Source organism: Neltuma alba, unplaced genomic scaffold (assembly GCF_004799145.2).
Source record: "Neltuma alba isolate B1F8T4 unplaced genomic scaffold, ASM479914v2 tig00006741_pilon, whole genome shotgun sequence".
Taxonomy (NCBI): domain Eukaryota; kingdom Viridiplantae; phylum Streptophyta; class Magnoliopsida; order Fabales; family Fabaceae; genus Neltuma; species Neltuma alba.
In genome coordinates this window covers 130,262-148,655 of record NW_021634568.1, presented here as the reverse complement: position 1 = coordinate 148,655, position 18,394 = coordinate 130,262, and the positions used below count along the sequence as shown (strand labels likewise).

The window sequence follows — 18,394 nt, the reverse complement described above, 5'->3', positions numbered from 1 at the left end:
TTGAATTGTTAGAGGAATTATAAATCATCTTCCTGAACTTTGACTTGGTGACTTTGAATGCATTAGCTTTAACATTTTTGAGCCAGAATAAACTATTACATTTTCTACTTCTAAGTACAAAACAATGACATTACATAACACTTAAAATGAAAATTTCAGATTCACGTGTTATTTAGGCCCTGTTTGTATAGTAAGCCAAATCATGGTTTGGAGACCCAAACCATGGTTTGAGGAAAAAACAACCCAAACAGGTACAAATTATCTGAAACCATGGTTTGGGTCAAAACCATAGTTTCGGGAGAAGTGAATCCATTCTGCTTCTAGCTCAAATTAGAGAGTATGATTGTACCTATTAGAGTAAATCTCAACAATAATATGACTTTAACACCCCTTAATTAATTTTTTATAAACATATTTAATCTTATATCTTATAAATAAATATACACATATTAATTATTTATTAATTATATTATCTTATGTATTATTAATTATGTTGGTAAAAAATATATTATTAACAATTTTATTCCTTCAAATTAAAATATATCATACAATCTATGTTTTATGTAATTATCATATTAACTTATGCTTTTTTTAATAATTTGTACATATAAAAAGTGTTTCTGATAACAACTATTCAAACACTCTCACTTCTCAGAATCACTTTTTCACAAAATCTATTTTTTCCAGAATCTATTCTCCAGAAGCTATTCTCCAAACCATGATTTGGTTTCATCCAAACACACCCTTAGTGCTAGAGGGGAATGCATTTTTTTTGGGTAAAAAAATAGCATATGATATTGTGCATAAATAATAATGGTTTGTCTACACAAATTATATTGAAGTTGTAATTTAATCAGATTATATGTATTCTTTCCCCTTAATTGGACTGTTTTTGGGCGTAATCTTTAATCAGACTTTATTAAATGGTGTAAAATGAAGTCTGTCGAGGCCGGAATTATTTGCATCAACTGTAGTTGTTTGATTAAATGGGTTGAGTATCATGCAATATGGGCGTGGATTTGCAAATAATACAGAAATAACCCCATCATTTACTTAATTATATGATGGTCTAAATTCCAATAAGTCGTAATTTCCAATAATTTTGATGGTCTGGTTCTGGGTCAGACACGAGACAGGGCATGGTAAAATTTTAGAAGAGCGCATCATTTTTAGCGCTGTTTGTGGAGATCGTGGCCAAAAAAAAAAAAGGAAAAAGAAAAGGAAAACGCGCCGTTTGTGGATGTCGAAGACGCAAAACATTTGACGGTCTTGATCTCTGAGCACGTCATCCGGCGCCCTGAAGCACAATTTAAAAGTGAAAATCATAAAACGCCGTCTGTGGGGATCGAACCCACGACCACGTGGTTAAAAGCCACGCGCTCTACCGCTGAGCTAAGACGGCGTGTTGCTCAGCTGATACGAGTTAATTTGATTCTTTAAATAATTTTTAATTCTTGAAAATATTTTCAAATTCTTTTTCCAGGCATTTAAAATCATATAGTATGTTGTTAGATCGAGTCTCAGATCTCATCAGTATGGGTATCCAAAGCTTGGATGGCTCTTTTACATATATTTTTTAAATATTCCATGTTGATAATTAAACAAATGGTATTTAAAAAAATAGTAAATATTAAAATTCTTCAAAAAATGTTTGAAGACGTGGTTATTTAAAAAAACCGATCAACAAATTAAAGGTCATTTCTAATTAAGAACCGCACCTGCGTTTTATCCCCCCTTTCCGTCACTTCATTTTCTTTCGTTAAAATATGTATGTTATTTCCAGCAAACGCGCCCTAAGGCCCCAATCCATCCCCGCTCTCAAGGTCCAATCATTTTTATTCCCATTCACATACATGCATCGATGTTGATCTATGCACAGCAACAGTTGCTACTGATTCCTAATTTTTTTTCCCCGAAAAAAAAAGGTTGGTGCGGAATTCGAGTTGTAGCTATTTAAGTAAATGCACTGCGAATACATAATGCGTATCTGAACAAGAGGCAATAAATATGGGATAATTGGTTAAATTAAAGCTTTGATTTGATGCCTTGTAACTCTGTGTATATATATATATATGCATGTATGTTTTGAAATACACCGCGATGGTTATAGCCGTTTCCTTTCCTTAATTGTGGCCATATGTTATTTGATGGCCAAGCAAGGGAAAGGGAAAAAGGCTGGGAATTGGATATTAATGCACGCGACCTAAGTGATGCATCCCGAAATGATTCACCACAGCACGAACATGGAACATACGGTGGCAAACGACACCGTTACCAGAGCCACGCAGATCATGTCCAATCTCCCTTCTGCCCTCATCTTCTTCTCTCTTCTCTCCTTCTTCTTCCCCATGAACTCCTTGTATCGCTTCCTTGCTTCTTCCTCCGCCTCCTCCCCAACATTCTTCCTTCCCCTTTTGCCCTCCATCGCTCTCTGCAGCATCACCAAACTCTCCCTCCCGTTCATGTGCATTCCCTCCGTGTCCTCCATCTCCATGCTCACCTCCCTCACCTGCATCTCCCCTCCCTCTGTCCCGCCGCACATCACGACCAACCGGCACAGTGCCAACTCTGATGCGGATCCTTTTTCTCCCGCCAGAACCGACGCGAACCGTACCTGAATCTCGCCGCTCAGCCAGTGACGCTTTACCGATACCGGCTTCTGGCTAGAAAAGTTCATGGCGCGCCGTCCCTCCGGATCTATCACTATCCAGCTCAGCCTCAGCTCCCCATACGCGTTTTCGTCTTTTGCGTATTGCACCGGAGTCTGAACCACGTCCTTGGGATCGAGTAGGTCCAGCCGGAACGGCGAGCACCTGAACCAACCGGACACCGTTTCGGTTTCTACAACCTTGGAGAGTAGGAGTTGTTGACCGTAGTAAAGATCGACGGCGGAGATGAGCCGGGGCGTGCGGTCTGGATGAGGGTGCACATGTTGAGGAGTGCAGCGTGAAGTGGTGGAAGAGTCGGAGAAGAAAGAGCGGGAAGCATGAGGGAAGGCGGAGATGATGCGGCTGACGAGGGGAGAGCTGGTGGAAGGCCACGTGGATCGGCAAACACTGGCCCATAGGCGTTCGTCGGTTGAGAGGGCGTAGAATTGGGAAGATGTGGTGGCAACGGAGGCGAGTGCAGGACCGTGGAGGCGCGTGAGGATGTGAGTCCGGATGATGTCGTCGGGGACGGCGGCTATGGTGGTGCCGGAACTGCACGCCATGTGTTAGGCGAGATTCCTTTCTTAAGTAAACCAGTTGTGTGTAGTTTGTGGAGATTTGGGGAGCCTATAGCTTTTATATACACGCACAGGAGGCTGCCGCTGATGATATTCCACTTGTGGAGTACTCCATATTTTATGGCTTGGCATATTTAATTGTGGGTGTGGGTGTGGTGGGCCCCATGCTGACCACACGATAGTCCCTCCAGATTTGATTATTTCATTGTATGTCCATGGTCATTTAATGTGGATACATATATTGGACACACACACTTTGGTCTACTAGCAGTGGTAAATAAAAACCGAATTAAGTTCAAAGGAAGCTGTGGCTCAACTGATGAAAGAGTGGTTTACGTTGGCAGGAAGCGGACAGCGAGAACAAGCCATGAAAGCGTCGTTTTCACGAAGCGAAGTAGCGCAAGAGCATTTGAAAACTGCTAATTTAGTGGCTTGCCAATTTAGTGGCTTGGTCCCATCAACCTACTTTCTCTCTGTATATTCTACGCTGTTCATTATATTGTGCGTTGATTTTTATATTTTGCCCAGATTAATAATAAATGAGAAGTTGAAAGTGGGTTCCTGCGTATCTCATCACACACTACTCTACAAATTACAATATTACATTAATTATCTCCTCCACATACTTGCCCCGTTTAGGTCAATGCTGACCTCGAATGATGACCTATCCAGTAACACACTACATGTACAGTCATTCCATGACAAAAAATTGTTCTATTGCTTACATCGTTCCATCTTTGTATAATTAAATATACTCATGTTGGGCCCAAACATACCGGGGGGGGGGGGGAACATGATACGTTCAACATATACACTCATTAAAAAAAAAAAGCATACTCCCTCTCTTCCTATTCATAAGAGATACTTTCGAAAGCGCATGTTTCTTTTTATTAAAAAAAAAAAACTTTAGACATTTTTAGACATTTAGTTGTTTTTTTATTTACCTTTAATTAATTACATGTTTCTCTTATCATTTTTCCCAGTCCTTCTCTCTCATGTATTTTTTCATCCACATTTTTTCATAAATAAGAATATTTTTGAAAAATAAATTACTTTTTTTTTTTACATATTTATCGTGAGGGGGGAGTATTATATATAGAGTTGGCAAAAAAGGGGGGAGAGGAATGTTACCCATATATGCTGTAAGTGTAGATAAGATATATTGGTGGGTTTTGTTTTTCCCAGCTATATTGATGGGTTAACTTAATAAAAATGCATGGCTATTTAATTTCTTTTAATTATTTTTTAAAATTTAATTATCAGGACATGAAAGAATATTGCTGTAAAATCTAGAAGGATTTTACGTCCTTTTGGAGAATCTAGAAGGATTTCCCTCATATATTTCTTTTTGGGCCAACTTCATTTTCCATAATTAAAATTACCAGGAAAAGGTCCGTATATAGGATGGGGAAAGAAAAGAATAACTCCTAAGCATACAGCCATGGCTAGCTTTTCTAAGATTGAGTTCGCTGTAAACATTATTTGGATTAAAATAATCAGGAAAAACTTTTATTTATGATAAATTAATCCGTTTTTGCTCCCACTGTGAAGTAATCATATGTGCAGTCTCTTAATTAGGGGTCAACGTTTCATCTGGACAAGACGTCTCGCGTTAACTACCGTCTCTTGCATATGTTGTATGCAGCACATGATAATTTCTTTTTTCCTTCCACATTTTAATTATCGAGTTGTTGCTTTGTAACAGTGACTGTAATTATATATATAAAAGATTATTTTAAGATTGGAATAACTTGTCCTCTACGACTCAGTAGACCATTCAAACTTTTAAAAACATATGAAAGAAATATCAACAAAAAAGTATTATTCAAAAGTATCGTTACCAGATGCCTTCTTAATTATTGGTCTATTTCATTTGTTTATTCAGCTCGCAAGGAACGCGAATCGTGTGACGTGCATGCCCTCAATAAAATAGTTAAAGAAGGGCAGAAGGATTTTTAGTTTTTAAAGAAAGCGGACCGCCTTAGCCTGCTCATCTGCAAAGAGTAGTTAAATTAAGGGGCATTTCATTTAAAATTGAAGAAATAATGATCTTACTTAAATTTAATGCTACAGTCGTTAAATATATCTTTTAACTAATTACTACTCTTTGGCTCTAAACACTATTACCTCCGATTCTAGTTATAAGAGCTAGTGACTAATTTGAGAAGATTAAGAAACAAGTTAAGTTAGTTATTTTAATAAATATGTATTGTCTTTCTTAAAATATCCTTACCAATTAAGTGTATTGGCTATAACTACCATTGTTAAGAGGATTATCTTGGAAAAAAACGCATAAATATAAGAGACAAAGTGGATTGAGATTTTATATTTATGACCGAAATAAAAGTTAAATAAGGTCTTATATTAAAGACCAGAGGTAATAATTACAATACAAAATGAGTCTTACATTTAAGATCAGAACAAAGTATTTCCAAATTTCAAATATTTTTACTGTCAATTAATTTTTTAGGGTTTTTTAATGAAATACTCATTCGGTTTTTAATATAAAACTCATTTAACTAATTTGATTAGATTAAAAAGTTAGGTAGATTAATTAATTATAAGAAATGTGATGCGTTTTTCCTAAAATACCTAATCATCTTTCTTAATACCTCATCTCCCTCTTCTACTTGATTATGTTGAGGAGTATCTATAGGGTAATTTAGAGAAATTGATAAATAAAAAATAGATATTATATTTAGGACAAAATTAATTCAATAATTATGTTATATATCAAGAGAGTAATATTTTAATTTAAAAGCTATACGAACAGTTATTATTGCCCAAAACTATCTTCTCATCGTGTCTTCATTAGGAGCCAGTTTTTGGAAAGAATCCAGTTGAACTTAGCAGTTGATTGACATCTAAAATTTTTTATTTACTAATTTACATAATTGATGATGAACATTGGAATCGACCGAATCAATAAGGTTATCCAAATAGAAAATCGAATCAACTGGGGTTAGCAAGAACTAAGAAGCTACTTACGGGCCTGTGATGCGTAAAATTTAGAACTCGACCCTGTTATGCGCTTCTTGCCTATGTGATTTCTCCCTCCTCCACGTATCCGGATAAAGTCGCCTCCTGCCACGTCACGTACCCCGAAATCGGCACCCCTTCCCCTCCCTTCGCTCCAGAGCCTCTTTCCCATTTCTTTATTCGAGTTTTCCGGCGCCTCTATCTAAATTTTCTCCGCATTTTTTGATCCACTATATGGCAGTTAAGTTGCCCCACAACAGTTTTGTATCCTTCAGGTGATTCATCATCTTTCTCTATATTCATTTTGTATTATCGAATTTTGGTCCATCAGATTGCTATCTTAGCTGAGTAGTTTTGGACGCTGCTAGGTTTTAGCTCGCCTTTTCTTTTTTATGCAAGCTGTGTGGCTTAGCTTATAAGATACTGATGAGGAAGAAGGAAGGAAATTGATTTTTTTTCCCCCCTCTTAGGAAGCAATTGAAATTTTTTCCTGTCAAATGCATTCACCTAAGCTAAGTAAGTGTTCCTGTTAATTTTCTTTTCACGGTAGTTGTTATTCAGGGAATTTTGCCGCTTTTAATTTTCTACTGGGTGACATTTTTAATCTAAGCGCGCGTTTGTTCCTTTAGGCTTCTATTTACTCTGTCGGATTGGATTATGCAATATCAACCCCCGGTTGATAATGTAATTCTATGAGGCTTTGATAAAGAAATCTAGAGAGTAGTTATAATGCAAGTTTTTCAAGCAAGTTCGTTGTATGATATGATGCGGTTTTAACACTGCCAACACAACCATGTCGATAATATACGAGTCAGTGGTTGAAGTATGGTTCCCTATGGTTCAATATATACATATTGGAATAAAATTCAATCATTAGTTTAACTGCTGCACTTTTTTCTTAGTCCATTGTCTCCCTTGATGTTAGTTATTCCAAAGAATTCTTCATGTGTTCCTATCTGGGTCTGTCCTTACTAGTTGCATTTCTTTTGGCAGCTCTTCAAATACATGGGGGTCACAAAGTCCACACGATTTTCCTCATCTGGGCAAAAAAGCATCTGAGTTGCATCGCCTTCTTAGCAAATGGGGTAGTTCAAGAAAGAGTTGCCTCATTAGGCACGCTTTCTTGTCGAAAAATGACTGTGGACTGGTGGGTTATAGGAAATACTACATAACGTCTTCTAAACCAAGACGGAGAGCATACATCCTCCCATTTGCATCTGCTGATGATGGTGTGACTGTAAATGGGAGTCCCCAAGCTAAAACCAGTACGGATCTTGAGAAAATGAGGATGAAACTGAATAAGTCATTGGAAGATGAAGATATTTGTGATGGACTTCTCCAATCTTTATATGATGCGAGCAGGGTTTTTGAGCTCGCAATTAAAGAGCAAAGCTTGTTCTCAAGGGCATCTTGGTTTTCAACTGCTTGGCTTGGAATAGATCAAAGTGCTTGGTCAAAGACACTATCATATCAGGTATTGTCATTTATGCGATTCAGCAGTTATTATTTGGGTATATCATGTGTAATGCATGACTTACCTGTAGTGCCTTTGAAAGCTTGACAAATATGCCTTGCAATAACTTGAAAATTTCTTGTGATGTTATAAGTGTTGAAGGTTGGAAGAGTGATTTTAAAAATTATTGTTGCTGTTCTGAGAGAAAACGAACTATCTTATGCCAATATCCAAGCATATGTTTATGGCTATAAAGAAGCTTTTCTTAGTTAGGCATGTGCTAAAGGCGTAGATATCAGAGTCAATATAGTGTATTGTCTATTCTTCTTGCCTGTCAATATCCTTGAGGTGTATCTAGGATGGGAATGTCTCAGAAAATTTCTCAGTGGGGAAAGTAATCAGTGCAACAAAAGGCAAGAGCCTAACTACCATTCTTTACTGTTAACATGCGGAAGCACTTGTGTGACTCGGATGTTTCTGTTTTCATTTCTGGAAAGGTAGAATCTCAAAACTGTGGTTCTCTCCTACTTTCCACCCAAAGTATTATCCATGTTAAATCAACCGAGTGGGTAGTGGTGCGATAAAAAGAATGACATCATTCAACAGCGTCCTTAGTAATTGAATTGACTCAACTGCAGAAGGAATTATTGGAGTTATAGGATTGGCGGTTCTTCGTTGAGTCCTCTCTTTTTACCTTTTAGGATGTGTGTAAATTTATGCTTTATATTTCCATTTCTTGAAGTAATGCTTTATATTTCTTATGTAATCAGTTGACTTTATAGTTTTTGCACTTATGAAAAACTCTAAATGTTCACATTCGGGTTCAGTCTTCAGCTTTGGGTGACTTACTGTTCTTGTCACTGTTGTTAGAACTTGGGACTGGTTAGGTCCATCTCATGCTCCAGATTATCATTCCCTGAGGAACTATCATACTCAGACTAATGTAAAACTTTAATATTGGTTGCATTAAGCTAGTTATTGCTGATGCACTTTCCCTCCATCATAATTGAATATGGGTAATGTTTTCTGTTTCCAGTGTTTTAGAGTACTGTTACAATTTTCCCACCATTGCCATTAGTCATTTCTCTTTCAAGTTAATTAAGTCCACACATTCCATTAATTTTTTAAAAACTGAGGAAATGGTTGCAATACTTCTCTCAGGCTGCTGTGTACTCCTTGTTGCAAGCTGCAAGTGAAATTTCATCCCAAGGTGATCGGGGAGACAGAAATGTCAATGAACTTGTTCAACGGAGGTAGTATGGTGCTTAGTGTTGCGTGCTGAATTTTTATCAGATATTGTTATGTGAATCTTGGGGAAAAATACCACACTTACTTATCAGAAGGAAATATCGTTATCTGACAAAATGTGTCTACAACAGTTAGCTTGCATCTTAATGTTAAATTCTGTATTTCATAACCTATGATACTTCATATATTCAGTGAAATCTGCTATTTATCATTATAAGAACCATCTGGCATAAATTTATGTTTGCATTTGTTGAGGTTGAAAAACTGTGTTGTGCCTTTCAACTGGAAGTGCTTTACAGGATGAACTAACAATGAATTTCAGCTAGTTCAGGTTCTCACCCTTACTTGAAACTCTTTGTGCTTATGTAACTTTTTTTATGAAAGAATGAATGAGTTTCTGTTGAAGAAAAGAGGTTGTTGAGGAAATTGATTTCTCTGCTTATTTATTTATTTTCATCATCACTGTGCTTCTTAATCATTTATCTCTGTCTTTTTGTGTTTAGCTTGAATATTCTACACTATTATATAGCTGGTTTGGGGCTTAAACTTGTTTAAATGTTGCATTGGCCCAGTTTACTAAGGCTATCTGCTCCCCTAGAGAGCTTAATCAGAGAAAAGTTATCAGTCAAACAGCCGGAGGCACATGAATGGTTTTGGTCTGATCAAGTTCCTGCTGTTGTGACGTCTTTCATTAACAAGTTTGAAGGGAAAATTTGCTTCACTGCTGCCTCTTCTTCGTATGTACCAATATTGTGCTTCAGTACATGGAGATACTAGCTTTCATATCTCCTCTAGTTTTATTTTTGAAGACAATGAGGAAATGATCTTTTAACTGAATTCCCAGGTCTGAAAAAAAATTGTCTCCTGGTTTTAGCAGCGGCCATGACATTTCACTTCTCATGCTTGCACTAACGTGCATTTCTGCTGTCACCAAACTTGGACCGGCAAAAGTTTCTTGTTCACAATTCTTTTCCATGATTACGGAGGTAACTGGTGGTTTGATGGACAAGCTGGCTGATTTAATTCCTATAAGTCAAGCTTATAATTCTATAAAGGAAATTGGTCTGCATAGAGAATTTCTTGTTCATTTTGGACCCCGAGCTGCTGCATGTAGAGCAAAAGTCGAGGGGGGTTCAGAAGAGGTTGCATTTTGGGTAAATCTTACCCAGAGGCAGTTACAGAAAGCTATAGACAAGGAGAAAATATGGTCAAGACTGACAACATCGGAAAGTATTGAGGTTAGTCATGTTTAACTTTGAAGGCAGTTGACCTTGGTTTTGACTCTTCTTAAGGGAGGTGGATGGGTGGAGAGTGTTTAAAGCTTCTGCCTAACTACCATGACAAGACCATCACATACGATGTCCATGCAATGCTTTTTGTGTAATTTTTTCCTGCTTTCCATTTATGACTTTGAATTTATTTTAATATCATTGAATTGATATTTGTTGTACATGACTTGATGTTAATCTTACAAAATTATGCAGTACAAGTGATATTTTGCTGTCTTTCCTAAAATTTGGCGGGCTTTGAAACATAAGTGTGCCACTAAATTTCTGATTGTGTCAAAAGTCGATCTATGATGACTTTGTATCTTTATTTATTTATTTATTTATTTTTTTGGGGGGAGGGGTGTTTTTATGTGAATGACGTTAAAAGGAAGGGATGGTGATGATTTCGGGTACCATAGGTGAATGTATACCGCTTCTAACATGCTGTCTTCTGCTGGAGTTTGTTATCTGTAAACGTAAGAAGCTCTGATTGAATGATCACGTAATGCAGGTTTTAGAGAAGGATTTGGCTATATTTGGTTTCTTTGTTGCTTTAGGAAGGAGTACTCGCTCCTTTCTTTCTGCAAATGGTTTTGATACTCCAGATGATTCAGTTGATGACTACATCAGGTGCAGCTTCTGTTCTGATTTCCCCTTCTCATTTAGCTTTGCCTTGTTATTGCTCTTGTGAAATTTTGTGTATTTGTTTAACCATAGAGATTTTTATTTGCAGGTATCTTATTGGAGGCAGTATTTTATACTACCCTCAGCTTTCAACAATAAGTTTGTATCAATTATATGTCGAGGTTAGTATGTATTATCTTTACCCGAATAGATATTTTTCATTAATAAGTTATGTCAACTGAGAGAACCCTATAATTTCAAAGGTGGTTTGTGAAGAGCTGGAGTGGCTTCCTTTTTATCCAGGAAACAACAGCAATGCAAAACAGGTGAACGTGCATAAAAGTAAACCAGAAGGTCCTCCAAATGCCGAAGCAGTGCCCAAAGCATTAGAAGTTTGCTCTCATTGGATCCAGAGCTTTATTAAATACAGTACGTGGCTGGAGAGTCCTTCTAATGTGAAAGCTGCTAGATTTCTATCAATAGGGTAAAGGCACCAAGATTCAGTGATAGTTGAGCAAGAGTATCAGATTTTGGTTAAAAAAATTTCATGTGTAATCTTCTTTTATGTTAGGCACAACAAGTTGATGGTGTGCATGGAAGAAGTTGGGATGAGAAAGTAAGATTTGGACAACATATGCATTTATGGTGTTTTTTCCCTCCTATGCCCAGTGGCACCGGGATTCATGCATCAAAGTTATGTATGCTGTTTGCACAGAATAGAATACATGAAATACTGGAAAACACAACATCCAAAAGCCGAGTAAAAGTAATTGAGAGACGCCAGTTTATTAACTAAGTTGTATGTGCTTCTCTCATGGTTGTCCAACATAAAACATAAAAGTTGTTCATAAAATGGTGACATAGATTAATGGCTGTGATGTCTATTCTTGTTTTCTTGGCCCGTACATTTACAGTGCTTATCACTGGCTTCATGCCAAGAAATGTGGGAATTTTCCTGACTTCACATTAGCTTTCACCATTGATATTTTACCTTTTTATTATCAGAGTTGCTACAATATTGGATTTTATGTTACAGAAGAATTTGTTTGTACTGAGTATTTGCTTTAAAGAAGAAAAAAATCAAACAAGTGAATAATTGTATTATGAAGACGTAATGGAATTCCTGAGTTGAGATATTAAATAACAACTGTGAAGAGGGCCACTGATTATTGGATTTTCATTTTCTTCATATCCTCTTTTTGCAGTGATGGATTTCTTGTGTCTAAAGATCTAATGCATCATAACATTTTGAATATTAGATTAGGCTAGTCAAGTAGTTCAATCTTTTACATGACTATTGTGATGATATCAATGGTTCCAATATATTCTTCCTTTATAAGATTTTGTTTTCAGAGATTCATTCAATGCAAAAAGTTGTATCTAATAGACGTAGTGTGGTACTAAATCATTGCATTTGTATTTGGAAGCTGGGTTTTGCCCCAGCATTTTCTCCTAAAGCCTGTAGAGGTAGCATATAACTTTGCTGGTTGATGTGTTTCCATGAATGTACTTTTTACAAGTTATGTGATATTACCTTTGTTGGAACGGAGTTGTGTTTTTCTGGGTCCATTATCGATAAGTTAACTTCTAGGGACATCATCGTACATTCCTCTTGACTCAAGGGATACTATACTATTGGAAATTTTGCTTGGCTTTAGGCCTATAAGTAGAGAAGGTTGGGAAGAAAAAAAAAGGGCCCTGCGGAGGTTCTCCTTTCAGGGAAGAATGCAACTTTGTGCCTTTGTTCTCTGATCTTTCATTGGTTATTTTCCTAGTTATACTATTAATTGGTACAAGAGGGATGTGATTAAAGCGTAGCTTTTTTTCTTTTTTTACCCACTTTTGCACATTCCAAAAACTTCCTTAGTTAATTATTTGGATCCCTAATTTTGTTTTATTAAATATGATGCAGGGATAAGAAACTAGAGAGTAATTCCAAGAAAATCATTGAGAAAAATAGATCAGCCATTGGCACTTCAAAAGAGTCCACTTCTTTTGACAAGGTTAGCTTCTTTTTTCTCAAAATCTGGTTCGATTCACATGATGCTTCCCAACTTATGAAATAAGCACTTTACCAGTGGTTTTCTCAAGCGGGTAAAAATAGACGTTTTGTCACATGCAAGTTAGGAATATGTTTGTTAGTCAGGGGACTATGGGTATTAGTATAAATTGGGGAAAGAAGAGGTGTAAAAAGGGTGGTATGGATTCAATATTATTTCTGTAGTTTAAATACAATAAACAGGCTTACTATGCATCAGATGATATCAAACGAGATGTACCACGTTTATAATATTTCATGCATGAATACTTTTTAAAACTTTTTGAAACTAAAACATAAACATTACAAGCTAGTATGCATAACTGGATGAGTCAGTAACTCAGTCTCCCGTGACTAAATACAATCACTTTAAAAAAAAATTAAAAAAGGTAGATGAATTGAAATTTTTGTTTCAGTGACGCCCCAGTTATGTCCTTTACGTTAAGCATTCTCAATGGCATTTGATATTAGGCGTTGGAGAGTGTTGAAGAAGCTGTGCTAAGACTTGAAAAATTGCTTCAAGAGTTGCATGTAACAAGTGCTAGTTCTGGGAAAGAGCATTTAAAAGCTGCTTGTTCCGACCTGGAGAGGATAAGGAAGCTTAAAAAAGAAGCTGAATTCCTTGAGGCATCTTTTCGAGCAAAAGCAGATTCTCTCCAACTGGTATGCTCTTATCATCTGAAGCCTGTTCGTCAATTTCTGATAATATTATCAACCTTGTACTTTAACTATATGTCTTTCAAGCCTGTCCATCTGTCCCTGTAAGCCTGTGTTGGTTGGCCCTACAAATTGGGATCGCGTTCTAGTTTTGAAGTCTAAATTTTCTTTTGTGGCTTTATATTGGAAAGTAATTGAGGTATTCAGCTTGTATTAGTGTTAAATGGTGAATGCTGAAAGCAACTTAAACTTGCTAGACCACCCAAAGTGTCTTGATAGTTTTCTTTTGAAGTAATTAGGCGTTATGATTTGTTCTAAATCATCTCTCTGTACTGATTTTAGTTTTTTTTTTTTTTCATGCTTGCTATGGTACTTGTTTTTCTTGTTCATAATTTCTTTGTTGTCTTGTCAATGTATACTTGCTTTTGCTATATTGATTCAGGGAGTTAATGATGGTCAATCCCGTAGTCCTGTTGATGAGATGCAAGGGTATAATAGAGGGAAAAACCAAAAAAATGCTAATGCAAGGGCAGACCAAACCAAGAGGTGTGAAATTTCTGTCACAGATTTTAGCTTCACCTATTGTTTTTATATGACCTGATTAAGCGATTTTTTTTTTTTTTGGGGAATGAAAAAAAAGCTCGTGATTAATTTGTAAAAGCATAAATTTCAGCTGTTATTTGACATTTCTGGATTTAACTTTATTCATAAGGTAAATTTTTCTTTTTCAGAAATGTTGGCAAATCTCGTGGGTTCTGGAGCATCTTTGTAAATCCTGTAGTCAGAAAGCCTGATCAGGAATCTGATACAGATGCTTCTGTATGCATGGCTCTCATCTTAACTACGTATTTTGGTTCATAGTTGGAGTACTGTACTGACCTGTGTAGCGTGTACTTGGTTTTTTTATCGCAGGAGAATTATATTGAACTGCCTACTTCAACCGTCGGTGTTGTGGACTTAGAAGCCAGTGAAATCCACCGCTTTGAACTTCTAAGAAATGAGCTGATAGAACTTGAGAAAAGGGTTCAAAGAAGTACCTATCAATCAGAAAATGATGTAAGTATGCCTGGAGTTTACAACAACGTCTAATTACATTTTCATGATTTTATATTGCATGCAAAATTGTCAAGTGACACAAAATGCTTCATCTTGATGTTTATTATGTCATCTTGCCTTTTGAATTGTAGACTCGAAGCTAAGATTTTCCTTTCTAGTAGCGGCTGAAACAAAATTTATGAGGAAGATAATAATTCTGTGCTATCTTTGGCTTTGTGGCTTTTATACATGCATTGTTGGTGTTAAACTACATTCCCGTCCTTGTCATGTGCCATGATTGTGTCAGTGTTCAAACTTCTCTCTGCCCTTTGTTGTCTTAATTTGACTTGAATTTGCATGGTCATATCAGTGGTATTGACTAGTCATGCTCATGCCGTTTTTCTACTTCTATAAAATGTTTCCCCCTTTATAATCTTTGTACATTCCTTTATAGGATATGGTACTTGTGGAGGATGGTGCGTATGATGAGGAATCTGGAGGTATTCACATGGTCCAGGCTCCAAAAAGAGGAAACATTATAGAAAAATCTATCAGCAAACTAAAAGAAACAGGAACGGTATGATAAAGTCTTGGGCATTTCCTTCTTAAAATATTAACCCGGTCTATTGAGTATACGAATTCGTTTGGGTTGTGAAATTGAAGAGATGTCGCTAATTACTCAATTTTTTCATGCGTATTGATCAAACCTCCCTCCCTCTTTTTGTTATTTGATCTTGTTCTTCCTTTCTCAGTCCCCAAACGCTAAGCTAGGTAGGAGAAGGGTGGGAATATTAGTGCCAATTCCCTCTTATCTGATGAATGATTTGCCCAATGAGCAGGATGTCTGGCAAGGAACTCAACTTCTGGCTTTTGACGTTGCTGCTGCTACGGATTTGCTTAGAAGGTTCTTGGTAGGGGACGAATTGACTGAGAAAGAGAAGAAAACTCTTAAAAGAACCTTGACTGACATGGCTTCAGTGGTTCCAATTGGTGTTTTAATGCTTCTTCCAGTGAGTTTTAGCATAATTTGTTCCCATCTACAGTATCTCCTTTTCATCCAAAAAAAAAAAACCAAAGCATCTGCATTTAGGATCAGCTGTGTCCAGATCATTTTTGAATGCTCCATCCTGCTTAGCCTAGTGTCACATGCTAATGAAAATGTTTATTGTTACAGGTCACAGCAGTGGGGCATGCTGCCATGTTGGCTGCTATTCAGAGATATGTACCAGCTCTGGTATATAACCCTATCCTGGGGCTGCTTTGTTCATTATCGTTTTCAGATGTTAATTTTCCATTCGAATGTAACACGTCTCTGTGCCGGCAGATTCCGTCCACATATGCCCCGGAAAGGTTGGATCTCTTGAGGCAGCTTGAGAAAGTGAAGAAAATGACAACTGCCGTTGGGGAGTCAGATGAGAAAGATGATGAAGCTGACTCGTAAGAAGCAATGCATATATGTACAGCTACCATTACATTCTTTGGTGTACCAACTCGAGTTCGCCTGGTTCCCGATACTTGGCAGAGTGATCGGCTTCCATAGACAATGAGATATGTTCAAACCTGCACAATTTTCATGTCGCATTCCATTACCATCTAATGTAAATTACGCTTATATGGGGTCTCTCTCTTTTGTTTGGCCAAAAAAAAAAGGGTCTTTCTCTTTTGCTTACACACCGACTGCATTATCAGATTAGCTCTATATATAATGACTCCCTGGCAATTTTCTAACAAGCTGTGGACCAGTTCAACTTTGTAATTTTAAGATTTAAAAAATTGAAGAGGAAAAAAATGCCTTAAGAATCAAGTAGGCATTCTTTTTAATTACCACTTAGCAGATTGTTACATTTAAATGAATAGATTATGATTTATTGTTATCTCTTTATTACATTCCAATATGAAAAACTCTTATGAAATGCCAAGTGACTTTAGAATCCACGAATTGGAATAAATGGACACGAAATTTAAACATCGGAGAATTACAGAAAATTTTATTGATGTTGGTCATAGTGCTGAATTTCCTCGTTCGTAGTGGGAATGAAACTACGATTTTGACGCAACTGATGATTCATGAACTCAATGTTTTTCTATGTTTGAATTTAGTTACCGCCGAAGCCCGTTTAATTTATCATGGGATATGAAAATGCTCAGTCTTGCAACTCATGAACATGCGTTTTCCTTTACATGTAACAGGTTGAAACAGACAATAGCAAAGCATGATCAAAATGTATTGATACACATATATACACATGAATATTTAAATTTTGTCAGGAGGGTAGGTAGTTTTTGCGACAGGTAGGTTTAATAATCAGCAGCAAAAACAGAGAAAGCCAAAATGCGAAATAGCGCGCGCCATCTCCATTCTACAATGGGGATACCATCTTTGGCTTTGGAAGTGGCAAACACAATGGGGGATATGAGATGCGAGGCTCGAATGGTTTATGGTCATAATGATGCCGACTGAAACTGACTCGATTAATTCGAGCGATCCCACAGAGATGAAGGCCCCACAATTTTATTGACCCCATCATCACTCAGGTTATTTATTTAACAGGTTTCCATATGAAGCTTGAATATGCATAGTGGAGGTCAAAATAATGAGGCATGGATCCTGTCCTTTAAGGAAGAAACTGTTGATAATCTTATCTAATTCAGTACATGGTAGGTGAGATTTATATATCAAGTCTAAGTGGGGGATCTTTCAAAGAATTAACTAATATGGGATCATCAAGGTTCAGGACGTGTGAGATTAAGGACAGGATTATCTACCCCCACTGATGGTGTTACGCTGTGATAAGACTCAGCTCAGCGGCAATATAATGGGCGGGTTGGCCTCTAAACAATTCCTGCCCTGAGGTCAGAGGTTCAGCGTTGCCTAAGCTTTTCTGGTATCAATTCTGAGTCTAAAGCGACCATGATTGGATTCGGTTATTATTGCGCCTGTGAATATTAATCATTCAAGTTAAAATAATGATATTTACATTAAAGAATTAAAAAAAATACGCTTTTGAATTTGAATGATCCGAATAAAACCTGAACGATTAAAAAAAAAAAAAAGATTATGATGTTCACTTAGATGAGAATGTGTGAAGACTGAAGAAGAATTATAAATATTTGATTGATTGATTTATTCCTTTTTTTATATGGCAACCGCCTGTAACACCAATCCTCTAATATTTCATTAATATTCTACTCAACTTCCTATTTTTTTATTATTAGATTTTACATAAAATAAAAAAAATTCTAATATCTGAGAAGAATAGAATGATATAATTTTTTTATGATTTTAAAAAAAATATAAATTGAAACCATGCGATTTCATAATATTTTTAAAAAACTGTAAAAATTAAAGAAAATCATTTGATACACGATAATCAAAACACCACTCATTTTATATAAAATATAATAATTAATAAAAAAAAAAAAAAGAAAGAAACATTACATCAACAATTGGGGCATTAAAGGCTTTTACTCATGTAGATTAAGAAAGTGTTTGGGTAAACACAAAATCATAATTCTAAAAATATTTTTAAAATAAATATGTGAAAATTTACCTCTTATGAAAAAATACATTTTAAAAGTGATTATTGAACAATCTAAACACCTCGAAAGCATAAGGGCGTGTGCTCCATTTGTGTAGTGGGTATGCATTGATAGGCGCGCATGCGATGACCGGAAGTGAACAGTGAACAGTGAACAGTGTTTTGATGTGGTCAAGTGCAGAGTGAACCATGGCTCTTGCCCGCTCGTTGGCTGACCACTCTGGTTCAGTCCTCCCAGGAATAGACCCGGCCACTGGGGCGCACATTAGCGTCATAGTATTGTTGCCCCTTGAACTGGATCGGCCAAATTAGTGCACATCGATCAGG

At 36.6% G+C, this 18,394-nt stretch overlaps 2 protein-coding genes and 1 non-coding gene across 4 annotated transcripts; 1 reads left to right on the top strand and 2 right to left on the bottom strand.

The window, feature by feature from the left end:
* Nucleotides 1-1,330: 1,330 nt before the first annotated feature.
* Nucleotides 1,331-1,402, bottom strand: TRNAK-UUU (transfer RNA lysine (anticodon UUU)). Its single transcript has one exon. It is a non-coding gene; the product is annotated as a tRNA-Lys (tRNA).
* Nucleotides 1,403-1,997: 595 nt separating this feature from the next.
* Nucleotides 1,998-3,242, bottom strand: LOC114751041 (probable F-box protein At2g36090). Its single transcript, XM_028939703.1, has one exon. It carries the CDS (start codon nt 3,209-3,211, stop codon nt 2,228-2,230), a length of 984 nt encoding a protein of 327 aa, XP_028795536.1. The 5' UTR covers nt 3,212-3,242; the 3' UTR covers nt 1,998-2,227.
* Nucleotides 3,243-6,229: 2,987 nt separating this feature from the next.
* LOC114751038 (uncharacterized) lies at nt 6,230-16,349 on the top strand. 2 transcript variants are annotated; one of them, XM_028939700.1, is made up of 18 exons: nt 6,230-6,480; nt 7,199-7,679; nt 8,820-8,911; nt 9,479-9,643; nt 9,751-10,144; nt 10,686-10,804; nt 10,908-10,980; nt 11,062-11,282; nt 11,370-11,414; nt 12,711-12,801; nt 13,308-13,499; nt 13,936-14,039; nt 14,225-14,312; nt 14,406-14,549; nt 14,983-15,105; nt 15,368-15,538; nt 15,703-15,762; nt 15,853-16,349. In XM_028939700.1, the coding sequence occupies exons 1-18, from the start codon at nt 6,440-6,442 to the stop codon at nt 15,967-15,969; spliced, it is 2,721 nt and encodes a 906-aa protein (XP_028795533.1). In that variant the 5' UTR covers nt 6,230-6,439; the 3' UTR covers nt 15,970-16,349. The 2 variants fall into 2 exon arrangements, with proteins under 2 accessions (XP_028795533.1, XP_028795534.1); XM_028939701.1 differs by lacking the exon at nt 11,370-11,414.
* Nucleotides 16,350-18,394: the final 2,045 nt, after the last annotated feature.

What these genes read in the sequence shown, in the direction of transcription:
- LOC114751041 (XM_028939703.1), bottom strand. Translation starts at nt 3,211, where the DNA reads ATGGCGTGCAGTTCCGGCACCACCATAGCCGCCGTCCCCGACGACATC.
- LOC114751038 (XM_028939700.1), top strand. Translation starts at nt 6,440, where the DNA reads ATGGCAGTTAAGTTGCCCCACAACAGTTTTGTATCCTTCAG. An exon ending in AATGAACTTGTTCAACGGAG is followed by an intron (nt 8,912 to 9,478) that starts GTAGTATGGTGC and finishes GCATTGGCCCAG; the next exon opens with TTTACTAAGGCTATCTGCTC. An exon ending in TGTATCAATTATATGTCGAG is followed by an intron (nt 10,981 to 11,061) that starts GTTAGTATGTAT and finishes ATAATTTCAAAG; the next exon opens with GTGGTTTGTGAAGAGCTGGA.